Genomic DNA, 15,386 nt, shown 5'->3' on the forward strand with positions numbered 1-15,386 from the left:
GCGTCAACGGTGACAAAGCATCTTTGCCTAATCGTGGTGGGGAGAAGGCAAGCTATGTTGAGCTTATCGATAAGAGCCGATGACGGAATTTCCAGATTTGCAATTCGCTAAGGACATCCTGGCGACCAACTGTGCAAAGATTGGAGTCCAGGGTAGGCGAACGAGTTGGCAACTGGAAGCAGGACCTAGAATATTTTGGACAATCTCACAAACTTTTGGAAGCGATAAACCCCAAGATAGGGATCCAATGCAAGAGATTCAAGAACCTTGCTCAATGACAAGAATAAACCCTCGCCTCGCTACAACTTACTGCAGAAGGAACAGCCTAGCTGTGTTATCGACATGCGTACACAGCTGATTTTCCTGACAGAGTCATGATGTCAACTAAAATCTCAATTGCCAAGCCATATCGCGCCGGATATGCATACAATCTCTCCCCTAGTCGTCCAAGCGTTGTATCAACCGGTGTCGTTGAATACTAAAAACCTACGGCCCGATTGTGATTCCCACAATCAAACCATGTTTATTTTGGGCAGTTTTGTTTCTGCTAAAGTGACGAACGGAAATGTGAGCTGAGCATGCAGCACCTGGAAACATGCAGGTTCCGCTTGGCCCCCCGCAAGTGTCACATCAAGGTTGAAGCTCGCTCTACCCATCCACTGCTGCTCCACTTGCGCCCCGTTCAGCTTGCGGGGAAATCCTTATCTGCCGGGCCAATCCTGTTCAAGTCGGCTAAAATGCCATGTCATAAGTCACCTCACCCCTAAGTACGGGGTAAAAACGGTACTGTATACAGACTGCAGATCTGGAAACAGCTGATCTTGTGTCTGACTTACCCTACTATATATAGTCTGTACAGCTGTCAGTACAGTGTTTGCAGCATTCTATCCATATTTCTAGCAATTCTTAGCACAGTAGCGTCAATGATCTCCCCCTCCTCTATCTACCGGTAATGTGGTGGGTAGATGTGCTACGGCCAAACCATCCCCAATCCGTGGCCAAGCGGCAGCATGGCGTTCCTCTCAACACCTTGGCATTTTGCTTTACAAGGAGCTTATCACCGACGCGACGCGGATGCACGGCCCACCCGTACCAACCGATGCTCATGGCTATTATTTCCTCTTTTGCTGTGATTGTTTTGGACCCTGACTATCGATGCGGTGTCCCAAATATTGGAGCTTTCTGCGTCGTTTTGGAAAATGCGAATTGTCATTACCATACATGTAGCATCATAATGCTCCAAATCTAGGTATTTCCAAAATAGGTGATCGCTCCACTGGGAAGCGGCAGGCGTCCGCTCAGCCTCCCTTGGATGACAATGAATCGAAAAACATCCCACTCCCTGCTCATCAATGGCGCGCTACCACTTGCTATGCTTATCTTTCACCGTAGATTGCCCACTACCTTGTTACTGTACTACTGTGCGTGCAGTCCCTGACGGAATTCTTTTGCTTTTTCTGACATATTTATTTATTACCACGTAGTACTTCATGCACCACATCAATTCACTAAAAATACTAAAGGTCCTTGGATGCAAGCACTGATTGGCGCTGACACCCAAGCCAAAAAGTTCCCGGGCAGCCACGGACTGTGCCTCCCACACTCCTACCGCGAATGATATCCACCCTCCACCCCACGCGCCCGCGACTTAACTCACCACTTTAATGCTACCCTGCATTTTGCGACTAGGTACTGCAACAGTACAGTACTACCCACCAAACATCCCGCTGCAAACCCCGGCACCGGTGTGGCTGCACTAGTCTCCAACCCTCGAAGCCAAGTCGGATTGGCGTTCCTGGTTCTATAGGAACACATCTCGTTTCGGTCGTATTATATCTTGGCTTTTTTTTTTTTTCTTACATTTTTGTTCTCAATCTGTCGACCTTTCTTGTTTCTTGCTCAACCGCGAAGCAGGACAACACCAGACACTACACCAAACTATACAGATCCAGCCCATCCAAGTACCTGCTACGACCTCACAGGGTACCTAGGTAGGTAGCTAAGTTGCAATATGCCGTGGCTCGAGCTCACACCACCGCTGCCACTGCCCGCGCCTCCTCGCGCCAACAAACTTAAGACACTACCGACTGAGATTTACACTACGACGCTGAACTACCTGCTTTCGAACGACTTGATACTGCGTCAGACTTTACCCTACCTACCGCCGTCCTCTGTCTTCAAGCTCGCCGCCACCTCGCGCGACTTCCGCAGCTTGATTTATCACACGCCTGGTGCGCTCCGCCATCTCGATCTTACTGATGTCAAGGCCGCACATCTCGGCAGCGATGGACTAGATGGATTCCGCGACGGAGGCCAGCCTGACGGGCTGATTACTGAAGACGAGTTAGTTATCTTCCTAGGAGGCGGTGATGTTTACATCACCACATGGACTGTGCAAATAACTGACGATCCACCTTGTGGCACCCAGATACTACTCCGCTCCCCTCCGCAACATCTTCAACAAGCTCGACCGCGCTAGTCTTTTACCCTCTGTCCAGACACTCATACTGGACGGTCTCTCTGTGACCGCAGAGCTAGTCCATGACCTCATCACAGACACATCTCTCAACATTCGCATTCTTTCCCTTCGAGGAGTCAAGAACCTTAACGAAGGAAAGCTACAGCAAAGCCTGCAAACCGTTTGCAGACCTGGCAGGCCCGTAGGAACGCCCCGAGTTCAGGGCATATACCTGTTCACGGCACCGTCGACCCAGGCCCGGAGCTCTACGCCAGGCTCTTCCCGTGCATCATCTCCAGACTCTGAATGGGAAGTCCAATCCGCATGGTCCGGCAGCCAGGACAGCTGGTACCAGAGCCGCGGGCGGGCCCTTGCTCGCTCTGTATCCCCCGAGTGGGCCCGTACGATCCAGGCCTGCCGCGGTGTCATATCATTCGACGCCATCTTGTGCGCCGGTCCGCGCCACCTCAATTCTCCCGCGCTCGGGCTGGTAGACGTCTCGTACGCCAGCGGCCGCGAGGTTCCACAGTGGGCCGTCGCGACGCACGCTCTCGACGGGTGCTCAGGCTGTGGCGCTGCGCCCGAGGGGATGACTGAGTGGGGGAGGTCTGAGAGGGGTGACTGCCCGCTGCTGGAACCCGTGCCGCTGCATTCGAGCACCGTCAAGGCAGCAGGTAGGCCGTCGCAAGCGGAGGGTGCAAGGTTTGTCGCTCGGTGCGCAGATTGTTTGTGGAATAGGCATTGTAACAGTTGCCTGAAGTGGTGGTGTGAAGCATGCTACTCCGGCATTGGAGGCGCCAACGCGAAGGTGAGTTGCTTTTTTCTAGGAATTATTCGTTTGAGGAAGCCACTAGCTGGTTGATCACATGGCTCAAGGTGCCATTCTCTATTGGCTTTGTCGGCGGCGAAAACCTTGTTATCTGATTGATTTTCCAAAGATTTCAAGAGGGGAATTTGATGCGAGACTAACGCAATTGTGTTTCGATCCCAGGCTGGAGTTGCGAAGGATTGTTGGGAATGTGGTCCGAACGTAAGTATCCCCGTCAAATACCCGTCGGCGTTTACTGTGTCATTCTTCTGACTCTTTATAATTTGCTAGTGCTTCGAATGTATCTCGGCAACTCAGAGGACCTGCAAGAGCTGCTGTGGTGGCTATTGTATCATCCATAACGAGGGCTCGACTTCGACTCACGTGAGTAAATAAACCAAACGTCCCAACTTGATTTGTGACTCGAATATTTTACTGACCGATATGAATGTGGATCAGTGTGACTGTAAGCTTTGACCCCCGTCGAATGACGCGCAGTACCGCAGCGTCGGGTTCGAGTGGTTTTTTTCTTCTTTTGCTTTTCTTTTCTTACATGCGGCAGTGCACAACTACATCAATGGGATCCATGCTAACTTGCTCCTTCAACTCTAGGGTGCTGCTCCAGGGGCAGCCTGAGGACTAGAGACCTATACTAGTCGCGCTGCCAAGTTTCTTCATGACATGGATTGCTGCTGTTTATTTCCCTTTCTCAACCTACCACGAACTCTCACCTCGGATTTCCTCGGACCAAAATATCTCTACTCTTTCGTTGGCGTTTGGCTTGTAACGAAGTTATGAAGCGTGTTTTCTTTGATATCTCTCCGCTCCTCTTGCCTAGCACTCCCCTCCACGATCAAGGCTGCATTTGCTGCTTTAATATCAAATACCCATCAAATACTACAATTGTTAAAAGGAAAGATCGCGGTAGATTTGTGCGACATTTCAGCCGGTTCGGTCGTAAAAGGAGCCAATATCTTTTTCAGCAACAACAGCAGATGACGCTAGTTCGCGGGTGCGTTTTCGTTTGAGCTCCCGTATTGTCCTTTGTAATGACCCGCCTTTTTATTGTTGATGGAGCGACACTGTGACTATCTAGTCAGAGACAAGTTGTTCCAAGCTCAATCAAGAATTGTCCACTGCCAAAGTTTACAGTTTGTACTGTAAGTCCACGATAATCCATGTCACGATAGTGGACGGATAGCGACCAAAAATACCAACCCGAAAACAGAAGCGCGTTACTACAAGCACGACTTTTACACCAAGTCGATGATTACCTCGAATTCTCCATCAAAATGTCTACCAAAGTTGCACAAACCGGGCTCGTTGAAAATTTCCCTCAAAGCGTACGCGAAATCGCAACCGAATATAATCTGGGCCAATCAAAACGTGTGATTGCAGCAAAGTACAAAATCCCCGAGAACTCCACAGATGGCATCGCGAACGCATCAGAACCAGCAACAGTGATTTGGTGGTAGGTTACAACCGCTCACCGGGCCGCTGGCCATGATGTAGCAAGACGACATCGATTTGTGCACTGACCTGGCTTCGACATGGAGGGATCCATGTCATTAGCGGAACCTGTCGTGTTTTAAAAACGCACCCTGAGCCGAGGCCTGGCGAAAGGAGGCTGTACGCACAACAATGTACGCCGAGACCGACGACGTCGGCGTCTCGACAACGCCGACTGTAGCGATGGGAATTTCACCGTCGGCGGCACGCGTGTATCGGGCCCGTTGCGCGGCGCAAGCAGATACCACCTGTCAGGTTACATGCGACTGGGGGCGTGACTCGCATGTTGCGAAGCGGCAAGATCAAGCACAACCTCCAGTGTCACAGATTATGAAGATCATTAGTATGTATTTGCTTTATTGGGTCGTCCTCCGAGAGGATCAAGTGGGATGTCTCTGATCTCGATGCTCCTCATCTCAGGCGTATCAGGCAACGAAAAGTTGCTCAACAGCCTTGCTGTGAACATGGGGCTTTTGTAGGTTGTGTTGAGGCTCTACCTCAAAATGCAATTCCGAAGGCCCACCGTCCCGGATTGCGGCCTGTAATGTATTGGCAGGGTAAACTAGTCTAGACTGGTTCGTGGATCAAGGGTATGGGGTTCCGCAGGTCTGGGCCCTCAGAAGACTCGAGGGTGCAGCCCTTCTAAACACTCTTGGAGCATCATCACGACAAACTGTCAAAGTTTACTTACATAAGGTTAATCGTGAAGCTTATTATGTATAGAGCGAGTCAACCAGAAGCCAAGTATAGAGTCAACAACAAAGAATAGCCAGGACAAGATCTACATGCGATTCTTTTTTACTCACCATGCTCATCTGTTCCAGGTCGGTGTGCCCGGCCTACGTGCATGAAATGATTCTGGTCGAAACTCAATTGCGCACATCACCATCGACCCGACTGAAGCATGCAGCCTGCAGCCTGCAGCCAGACAGGACATGACCTATACGGCCTCAGAAGTTACGATTCTCAGTTTCACAACGTGATCAACCTTTCGAATCTTGCTGCCGAATTCCCTTCGTGAATTTGAACCTCTGCGTTGCGAGTTGGCGATCACCTGCTTCTTACGACAGGCCGCGACGATGAGAGGATATGCAGCGGACATGGTTCGGGCCCGAGTGCCGTAGTCCACCGTCCGCGTCGCGGAGGAGATCTTTAGACTCATACAGGGCCACCCGCGATCAGTCGAGGGCGGTGTTCAAGAACAGTGCTGGGGCGAATATGGCCAACGATGATTCTGTTCGTAAGTTGCACTTTTCTCTTTTTGTCTCTCTCTCTCACTCACTCACTCGTTTCCTTTCTTTCCCCAAGCCGAGCTTAAAAACATCTGCCTCTTCTTTTGGGAGTCTAGATTGTGGCCGTATCTGGAAGAAGCTGTATATGGTAGTGTGGGGGTTCGATTGTTGTTTCGCCTCTACTACGCAGTACGAAGTACGTACACCAACCCCTGAATGAATCTGGACCAGGTGGCCCCGTCAATTTCGATGGTAATCAATTGCGGGCCTTTATTCCGGTCAAGAAATGCCCGGAGTTATAGTTTACAAAAGCAAAGAAAGTACTCTAGAGGACAGCAAATCACGTAGAAGTACAAGGTAAATTGAAGTCCACCCCCATATTCCGCCCTGTGTATCCATTTGCAATTCAGGGGTCGGCGTGTAGGCGCGGGTCCAAACCCCAAACATTTGCGCAAGTAACTGCTTATTATTTGTATGCCTAAATGTTCACCAGCAACCTGCAGTGCTTCTTCATGTGGCAACAAAATCCGTTGTTTCGAACTCGCCACAACATTCTACTGTTTGCTCGGTTCCTGACATCTCATCTTTCTCCATGGAAACCCACGCGACGACCTGAAGTCAGTATTCAAACGGTCCACATGCATTACGCAGGGGCCGCTTGTTCCTTGCCGTCGGTATCTACTCATCTGATAATTGAATTTTGGCATGACATGTGGGAGACCAGACCTATCCCTAGACTAGACCATTCGGCCGTCGGGCAAACTTATTCTTAACGAGTTGATCAACATATTCCTGCTAGCAGGACGTGGTAAACGCCATGAAGTTGGTTACATTGAACGCCAATGCAAGTATTGCCGGGGACGCTCCTTGTACGCAGCCTTTTTGCCGGGGGTTTGCCATTCTGAGACGACATCGGTTGATGGTCGAAACTTCTTTACGTGTAGCACTCCCACTTACCGGTGGTCAGCGTAGTAGAAAAGCTTGAAAAAAGCCAAAGGGACTCCGAGGTGAATGACGCGGCACAAAATTACTCGGGTGGATTTCGTTATGCTGGTAAACCACCCAAAAGAGACGTTTTCTCGAGGGGTGTTTCAGGTTCCAGTGGGGATCATTCTCGATAGTTTCTCCAAAGGGGATGCATCTATATTGAATGACAGATGACAATATATACAGGTAGATAATCTATCGGGGATATAAGGCCACGGGCATCTGTCAACCTAGTCTCTTTGGAAATATTGATAATTATCCAAACCAAATCCAGCAGTGGTTTACAAGACAAACTACATACGGTCGGCAAAGACAAAAATACATCATCATTTTTGATCAATAAATCCCACCAAATATTCTGCTCTATTTGTACAGCAGTCTTGACACAGCTATACACCATGCAGTTCAACACACTCATAGCCAGTTTAGTCGTTATGACCTCTTTAGGGGCTACACATACACTGAGCGCAGAACAACCAATCAATCAGCTCCTATCCCAAGACACCTTCCAGTTCAGAGGAATGGGAAAGGGCCGAAGATCATCGAGTATCAATTGCGACGATCCAGAAAATGGAGGCATACGGCGCCCCATTACTGCGTGCATACGCGCTGAAGCTTCCAATAGACTCTGGTACCTCACCCGCACGAGAAAGACAAGCCCGGATCGTTTGCAACGCATCAGAGAGCAAACACCTGATCAGAAGCAACGAAGAGACGCCGCAAAACGATCCAAAAAGCATGTTTTCCCCAAGTCTGCAGAATTCAGGAATCCAGACCCGACGACTTCTTCGCACTAAGTACGGGTTTTTGGAAGCACGACATTAAATCAAAACATAGGCCGCGTCAGTGGGCGGAATGGTGTGAGCAAGTCTCGCCACCCAGAAGTGAAGCTATCAAGGGCCCGCGAACAGTGAAACAGTATGTGCGGGATCGCTGGTGACTTTTCCAGCTGTCTATGATAAGAGGTGGACCGCATATGTACGACGGGAACCGATAGTAATGACAATAATATTGAGTTATGCCAAGTCTTGTTCCGTTTGAGTTCCAGGGCTGAATTTAGAAGGCCACACCAGTGAGATGTGCAAACAAGGTTTCCAGTTAGGACTTGTTGATTGGGAATCAGTCTGATCTTATGCGTCTGGACATATGCTCTGGATGACTTCTTTCATGTCGACCTGTCCATTGAACGCTTTATCCAATCAAATTGTTCACCCAAAGGCCTTGTTGGTTTGTCCATGACCTATCATCAGCTGAACGCTATGATTGAGTGCATCCTGACTATTATATATGTAGCTGGGATGCTAGACATCGTCGGCACCTAAACCAAGGGCGAACTTTCTAGCAACCCATTGGCTCCCATACTCCTCGTACTCCTGTTTCGTGACTGCGAGCTTTTTAGCATGTTCGTGTCGTGCAAAGTTGGCCGCACCCTCCCACGTACTCGTGATGGGGTCAATTGGTCGAGCAACGCGGACGATACAGTCATCGGGAACCAGCTGTACGACCTCCTTCTGCAGCCGCTGAATGAAACCATCGAAAAGAGCATTGCCGCCCACAACGACAATGTTGGCCAAAAGTCCTGGCCAAAGCCCGATGGGAAGCTCTGACAGCGATTGCATCACCAGCTCGGCCAGACCAGGCTGTCGAAGGCCTGTATCAGACGGGTTGAACAGTAACTCCGGGACTACGAAACGCTCATTCCTAAGCGTCAACACGTCTTCGTCTGCAAACGCGTCTGGGTCTTGTGCAGCTGCGGCCATCCTCTTCGCCCGACCCGCGGCGCGCTGCGGATCATAGTCCCGGACTATGCCTTCTGAGCGCGAGTGGAAGTCTGGCAGGACATAGTCCTTTGCTATCCCGGCCCCCGTCAGGTACGACTCTCTCCTTTCCCCTCTTGTGCCCTTCCAAGTCTTTTCGAGATCCGATTTGAAATCCAAAGACACATGGCACGCTTTCTCCTTCATCTCATTGACAATATACGTATCGTTTCGCATATCGTAATGCCGGAGCGACAGCAGACGCGTCAAATAATTGGTCAGGAATTTTCCGCCGACGTTGAGTCGGCGCACGGCTGAGTGCAATGGCCGGCCGCGGAGCAAGGGCGTTACTGTGGTGCACGAGTATCCAGAGTCGATCAGTAGCATGATCTCGGCGGGGACCTGCTTGACTGCATTTGCTTCTGATGGGGTGTGGAAGATGCTTTGGATGTCATGGTAAGCATTGAAAGCGGGGCCTAATAGTTGCGAATGCACATAATGCCATGGTTAGTAGGAAGTCACCATGACGAGAGCAAGAGCTTGGCTCCAGAGACAAGCGCCATACCGATGCCGCGATAGTAGCTAGCAAAGCCAAACTCCTCAAACACCATCTGATCGCAGTTTGCTTGCAATGCCGGTAGAGAACCCGGCTGTTCGGTCAGTATGAGCCTCGTCTCGGAAGGATCGCATAGCTGAGAAGCAGTCTTCTTGTCGAAAAGCTCGCGGTCCCAAATCTCCCTTTGCGCCTCCCAATTGACGATGTAGCCTTTCTCGACCGGGCGACGGAAAGCGATCTCGCCAAAGTCCTTGCACTTGCTCAGCTCAGAGCCGACGTATGTTTTGCGGTGGCGGTCTCGGGCGATACAATTCGGTATCCTCAAAATATTGGGCTTGCTGGAACCCGATGGCGCCGCCGCATCGGGTTTCTTGTCGTCCCCAGCATCGGCGGCATCGGGCGATTCTTCGGTCGGGATCAGCCCCACCTTGATCGTATGTGCGCCGTTGTCAAGGATTAAAGTCTGTCGCGGTGAGGCGATTACCGTGGGTTTCGATTTGCGTCCACCGGCCATCGCGAATATCGGTCAAAGGGAAAAAGAGTTTGGGTCATGGCGTGCAGCTTGCTAGCGCGCCGTTTGTCTGTTTGGTGGACATTTTCGCGTGCGGAGCAATTGGAGTTTTTGGGGAAATTTTAGGACCTGGACGGGCGACAATTAGAAAGAGCTTGGGGGTGCTTCAGAGACCGGGTTTCTCCAGGGTAGGTACCTCCAGCGAGGCTAGGTGGGGTGAAACGCCCCGCATTGTGGAAATCTGTGGACTGAGCATGAGCAGCACAAAGGGTGGTAATGCTAAACGTTTCGAATTCTCCAAAACACATCAATCCTGATACTGTGGCTTCTTTGATAATTGACAAACATTTCCAACACATTTCACGCAGCGGTCTAACTATCACCTCTCCATTACAAAACATAAGCGAGATGGAGGAGTGGGTTGTTCGGCAATCGGAAAGCCTTTCACAAACTACCACCGTCGACAGTTAGTTGATGAGACATCGTATTAGTATTGAAGGAAACCAAGAGCTTCCGGGAAATATCGAACGGTATACCAGCAAGGTCACTTTGGCTGCTCGAAATACCTATCAGTCGCCATAATGATGGCTGGCATATCGTACCCACGGAGATCCTTGCGGCGTATATTTCTACCGCGAGCAATGGGCGCAGCTGGCTGGTCATCGGCTGTGTTGTGTTATGGCACGATATGAAGACCTATGGACAGTCAATTATATCAATCATGGTCCTTCTAGCCTAGCTGCCAATCCTAAAGGGGTACAGGCTGCGCCAAATTCGAGAACCTGTGTCGACCAGCTCCGAGGCAAGCTCCTGTACCTGTTCTTCACCAATTGGAGGATCACGTTCAGGTGGACAAGACAGGAGAAAATTGACCAAAAGGCCTCTCTACTCGAGTTGGTTGTTTCAGTCCAAGATAACAGCAACCAGGTCGGCGATATTGGTGCCTTGCGCCTGGAAAGCGCCGAGGTTTGTCAACCTGTCTGTGCTCCTACCCCGGCCTTGGCCCGGTCTCTCCGGAAAGGCCGTCCCAGGTAGCGCAAGATGTCCTCGCACTCAACTCTTGGGAAGAGTACTTGAGCCCGCTCCTCTGCGCCGAGGATTTCCGGGAACATTAGTAAACTGGGCTGTGTGCCAGGGCGCAGCATCTGTCCTAATTTAACAGAAAAAGCACAATAATAATATTAATCGGAAAAAAACATATCTGCTGGAGTTTATACACGACACCTGTTCGAAACGGAACTCGGCAGTCATGCTTGATCATCAAATCAATGGTGATACACAACATCCCTTGGATTCACACTGGATGACATTCGTAACTGGACGCTTCAGTGAAAAGCTCATGAAACACCCGATATATATTGTGGCGATTGTCAGTACAACCGTGGGGGCGAAAATGCAGCTCAGCCTCGCCTCGCAGGGCAATCAACCTATCATCGACTGGTTTTAAACAATCTCTTCACAAGAAATTTACGGCTTATCTGCTCGTTAACGGAATTTGTTACCTGCTCTTCAGAGCCATGTCGACAGTCTATATTCACTCCGAAAATGCCATAGCGATTGTTCTAGGATGTGTACTAGGTAGGCTTGTACATAAGGTGCCAAGATGTCTTCGGAGGATAAGTCGTTAGAAACAAGGAGAATTACACGAGCATCGCCCAAGTTAGTGAGGATAAATGGGCTATTGCGCTTGCAAGGTTGAGTATCGGGGATCGAGAGCACTTTGAACTATCGACTATACGTGATCGCAACCCACAAGAGATCATCATCGATGTTCTCGCCAAGAAGAGGGCAAAAAAGGATGAGTGCATGAGAAAGCGGTGGAAGATCATCGTGAAGGGCCCCACGATCATCTTCCGAGATGTCCTGGAAAAGATTACCGTTTGAGTCAACAAATTTGCGGTATGAACCCTCGTTCGATCTTCATTTCTGCAAACATGTCTAAATTATTTGGGGTTTAGGAAGTTGGATCAATCGTAGCCAGTTGCGAGCCAGTTTCCGTGGGGTTGCCGTGGGCTGCGATTCGGATTATACTCAAGGCAGCTGTCAACGACGTTGAGGTTTTTGGCTTCGTCTTGCAGTCTATTGAAAGTATCTCGAATACACTCGCATCCGCTGCTATATTTGAGGTCTTGTACCTCGATCCAGCCCCTCACAAGTAAGCGCGCCCTGTTAAGCTCGACTCCTTTGCGGAGGTACATCAGCTAATACTTACAGCTTTTCAGGTTTTCTGTATCAGAAAGGCTTCAGAGTCTACGGTTGAACTTTATACCACCATCTTGCAATACCTCACCGAGATCCTCAGGTACTACACACAGAACACAGCAGCCCGCCTCGTGAAAAGCTTCGGCTCTTTCAAGGCCGACATTGAAGAAAAGTACAAACCTGTGAATCTCGCGAAGGAAGAGCTGGGGGAGGTGGCTCGCCTGGCGGAAGCCGAAAAGACCTCCTGGATCGTCGAGAAAATTGGTCGGGTCGAAGCCGGAGGTCAGGATCAGCATCGAATCTGTCTCGGCTTCTACAAAGTTTGCAACAGCCAATCGACCGCATCAGTAGTCAATTGGATATCATACATGACGGGCTTGAGAGGGAGACTCGTATTCATGTCTTACGATCCATTCCATCCATGTCGTACTCGACGCATCACAAAGCCGCTCGAAAAGGCCGCCTAGAGGGCTCTGGTCGATGGCTCCTCGACGACACATCGTTCCAGTCTTGGCGCAGCGAAAGTACATCATCCGTTCTCTGGCTCCATGGGATCCCGGGGTCGGGAAAAACGAAGCTCACGTCTCTAGTCGTTGACGAGCTCACCGGCTCCGAGAACCTTGCCTACTTCTACTGCATGCGCAATCCAGCCGAACCGTTACCCGGCCAATGCGATGCCATTGTTTCTAGTCTGTCCGGCAGCTAGCGAGCATCTCGCCCGATTCTTCAGTACTTGCACCAATAATTGCATCATAACAGGACGCTCTCGACGGCATAGCGGGGTTTGACGACTTTGCTTGGACAAGCGACGAGTCGTCTAGTATACTTCTGGAGCTGATGAAGGAATACCCGGCCGTGACTATGGTTATTGATGCATTGGATGAAGTTAACTCAGAAGATCGCCAAGAGCTTATGAATATTCTCGGCGATTTGCTACGACAGTCGCCCAACCTGCTCAAAATATTAGTGTCAATTAGAGAAAACTACGACATTGCTCTACATTTCGAAGGTTCCCCAAACATTTACATCGATGCCCAAGATAACAGGGGAGATATTAAACCATTCATGTGAGTACCAGTCTCCATGTCTGCATCATTCGTGCATAGAATGCTGACATCTTTCAGCGACGACCGACTGACAGCAGCTAAGCTGCTTCGCGGCCGATTGGCCGATAACCTCAGAGAAACAATCACAGATAATCTACTAGAAAAGGCCCACGGCATGTAAGTAGATTTGACCCTGTGTACGGTTGTCTCAGATTGGAGTTGTTATTTGTATGTGCAGGTTTCGCTGGCTTGATTTGCAAATTCAGTCGCTTTGCCCCCTAAAAGTGCCAGCTGAATTGATGCGCGTCTCGGCACTCTGCCGGCCACTCTCAAGGAGTCCTACTGGGGCATCTATCAAGATATCCTTGAATCTGGAGAGACGCAACAGACTTGGCCGTATTTACCTTTCAATGGGTCATGTACGCAAAAGTCGGGATCTCTGATGATCGTTTCGCCTCGTTTGCCTCTTGTGCCCTTTCTTCTGAAGGTGTCACCCAGACCTTTACCACAACGGAGGTTATCGACGTCTGCATGAACTTGGTGATTGATCGCACCGGCGTGCTGGATTTCGCCCACTTGTCCGTTCGCGAATTTCTTGAAGGTCTTCCAAAGAGATCCGTCGAGACCTTTGATCCCGATTTAAGCCATGGCCGCATTGCTGTGACTTGCATCAGGTTTCTCTGTATCATCTTTGACGGATGAAATGAATCTTCTTTGAAGCTGGCCCTAGAACAACCAGGACACGAAGGGGCAGACTCGGCAGACGAAGATATGGAGGCAAAAAAGGAACTTCAATTGTTGAGCAAAGGGGACCGACGGATGATCGAATATTCGTCTCGATACTGGCCCGAACACGCATCTGAAAGTGGCAGCTACCCAACACAAGATTCACTACAGACTCTCATCGAACCCTTTTTAATTGACATCGAATACAACTGTGTCTCGACCAAATTCCGAAATTGGTGCTGGATGCTGCACAAGAATATCGGATCACCGCCTCATCGCATCGAGAAGAGAAACAGCAGCGGCGAGGTTTACCTTTATTATTCCTGTCAATTGCTTTGCAACCCCATCTGGCTCGCCAGCTGCTACAACTGGCTCGATGCAGTCGAAAAATACATATATGCGGCAGATATCGAGGGCCTTGAGGAGCCACGAAAACTTTTCGGTGAAGATTTGCGACTCGTGTCAAGCACCAGTTCGAATAAGTTTTATATGCTCGAGGAGGAACTGACACCCCTCCTCTACGCTGTAGCGAAAGGCAATTTCCCACTTACAGAGTGTATGCTTAATTCTGTTCCTGACCTGACACAAACCAATACACAATCGATGTCAAAGCCACTAGTCCGTGCCGCGGAAGGCGGCGACGTGAAGTTGGTCACTCTACTATTGAACAAGCCCCATGGCGGACTCGTGGGCGAAAAGGATGCTCTTATTGGCGCAGCGGGCAGGGGGAAAACCGAGGTATGCCGGGTTTGCCTTTACTACAACGCCGAACTCCTCTACCTAAGCGGAACACTGGCGTTCATCGCCGCCTGTAAAACTGGGAACCTCGAGACCGTCGCTTTTCTCCTGGATCGTGGTGTTAGCACGGAAAAGGCGGTGGAGGGTCTTAACCTTGCCGCGCTGCGTGAACGAAGCGAGATAGTCACTTTGCTTTTAGAAAGAGGACTGGGCAAAAATGCCATGTCCAAAGCCCTTATTGTTGCCATTTCAAACGGAGACACCAAGACGACAACGGTGTTGCTCGATAATGGCGCAGAGAAGGAGTCTGCAGCAGTGCTTCGCGCAACCAGAGATGACACGCCTGTGACAGCACTACGCCTGATACAACAGGGCTTCCCGGCCACTGGACGATGGGGGCGGACAGGGCGATCGCCTCTTCACTATGCATCACTCAATGGACGCGAAATTATTGTCGCGGCTCTGCTTGGCGCCGGAGTGGTGGTCGATATGTATGGCAGTCAGGGACAGACACCGCTGCACCTATCAGCCAAGGTGGGGAGCACTCAGTGCGCCCGTATGCTCCTCGAGAAAGGAGCCGATGTTCTAGCCGAGGATGATGAGGGAAGGATTCCGCTGGACTTTGCGGAGGATAGTGAGGACGAGGCTTGTGTGACTGTCATTCGAGGGTGGATGGAACAACTTATGGAGGCTCTATTGCGGGCGAAGGCTGGCCGGGAGGTCAAAGCTGCCACAATTGGTACACCGAGCAGGCCTCTTGCGTGGAATAGTGGTGCTCTTGGAAATACTGGTGATTTTCACAGTCAAACCAACCCACCATTTCCTAAGAACTACCATCCGTTGCTTCCAGTCTGAA

The 15,386-nt window shown here is 50.2% G+C and overlaps 6 protein-coding genes across 6 annotated transcripts; 4 read left to right on the forward strand and 2 right to left on the reverse strand.

The window, feature by feature from the left end:
* Positions 1 to 1,848: 1,848 nt before the first annotated feature.
* On the forward strand, positions 1,849 to 4,402 carry PgNI_07425 (uncharacterized protein). Its single transcript, XM_031127438.1, has 6 exons — positions 1,849 to 2,343; positions 2,429 to 3,160; positions 3,209 to 3,266; positions 3,450 to 3,488; positions 3,558 to 3,650; positions 3,879 to 4,402. Exons 1-6 carry the CDS (start codon positions 2,012 to 2,014, stop codon positions 3,900 to 3,902), a joined length of 1,278 nt encoding a protein of 425 aa, XP_030980566.1. The 5' UTR covers positions 1,849 to 2,011; the 3' UTR covers positions 3,903 to 4,402.
* Positions 4,403 to 4,907: 505 nt separating this feature from the next.
* On the forward strand, positions 4,908 to 5,254 carry PgNI_07426 (uncharacterized protein; the record flags this gene model as incomplete). The annotated part of the gene is made up of 2 exons (XM_031127439.1): positions 4,908 to 5,118; positions 5,196 to 5,254. The coding sequence occupies 2 exons, from the start codon at positions 4,908 to 4,910 to the stop codon at positions 5,252 to 5,254; spliced, it is 270 nt and encodes an 89-aa protein (XP_030980567.1).
* A 2,296-nt stretch (positions 5,255 to 7,550) lies between these two features.
* PgNI_07427 (uncharacterized protein) lies at positions 7,551 to 9,889 on the reverse strand. Its single transcript, XM_031127440.1, has 2 exons — positions 9,317 to 9,889; positions 7,551 to 9,227 (listed from the first exon to the last, which is right to left on the reverse strand). Exons 1-2 carry the CDS (start codon positions 9,819 to 9,821, stop codon positions 8,296 to 8,298), a joined length of 1,437 nt encoding a protein of 478 aa, XP_030980568.1. The 5' UTR covers positions 9,822 to 9,889; the 3' UTR covers positions 7,551 to 8,295.
* Positions 9,890 to 11,785: 1,896 nt separating this feature from the next.
* Positions 11,786 to 12,316, reverse strand: PgNI_07429 (uncharacterized protein; the record flags this gene model as incomplete). Its single annotated transcript, XM_031127441.1, has 3 exons — positions 11,786 to 11,897; positions 12,031 to 12,045; positions 12,201 to 12,316. 3 exons carry the CDS (start codon positions 12,314 to 12,316, stop codon positions 11,786 to 11,788), a joined length of 243 nt encoding a protein of 80 aa, XP_030981065.1.
* Positions 12,317 to 12,441: 125 nt separating this feature from the next.
* Positions 12,442 to 13,639, forward strand: PgNI_07430 (uncharacterized protein; the record flags this gene model as incomplete). The annotated part of the gene is made up of 3 exons (XM_031127442.1): positions 12,442 to 12,702; positions 12,780 to 13,087; positions 13,145 to 13,639. 3 exons carry the CDS (start codon positions 12,442 to 12,444, stop codon positions 13,245 to 13,247), a joined length of 672 nt encoding a protein of 223 aa, XP_030980751.1. The 3' UTR covers positions 13,248 to 13,639.
* A 198-nt stretch (positions 13,640 to 13,837) lies between these two features.
* On the forward strand, positions 13,838 to 15,385 carry PgNI_07431 (uncharacterized protein; the record flags this gene model as incomplete). Its single annotated transcript, XM_031127443.1, has 1 exon — positions 13,838 to 15,385. The coding sequence occupies one exon, from the start codon at positions 13,838 to 13,840 to the stop codon at positions 15,383 to 15,385; it is 1,548 nt and encodes a 515-aa protein (XP_030980750.1).
* Position 15,386: the final 1 nt, after the last annotated feature.

The sequence above is a fragment of the Pyricularia grisea genome, assembly GCF_004355905.1.
Source record: "Pyricularia grisea strain NI907 chromosome Unknown Pyricularia_grisea_NI907_Scaffold_4, whole genome shotgun sequence".
Classification (NCBI taxonomy): Eukaryota; Fungi; Ascomycota; class Sordariomycetes; order Magnaporthales; family Pyriculariaceae; genus Pyricularia; species Pyricularia grisea.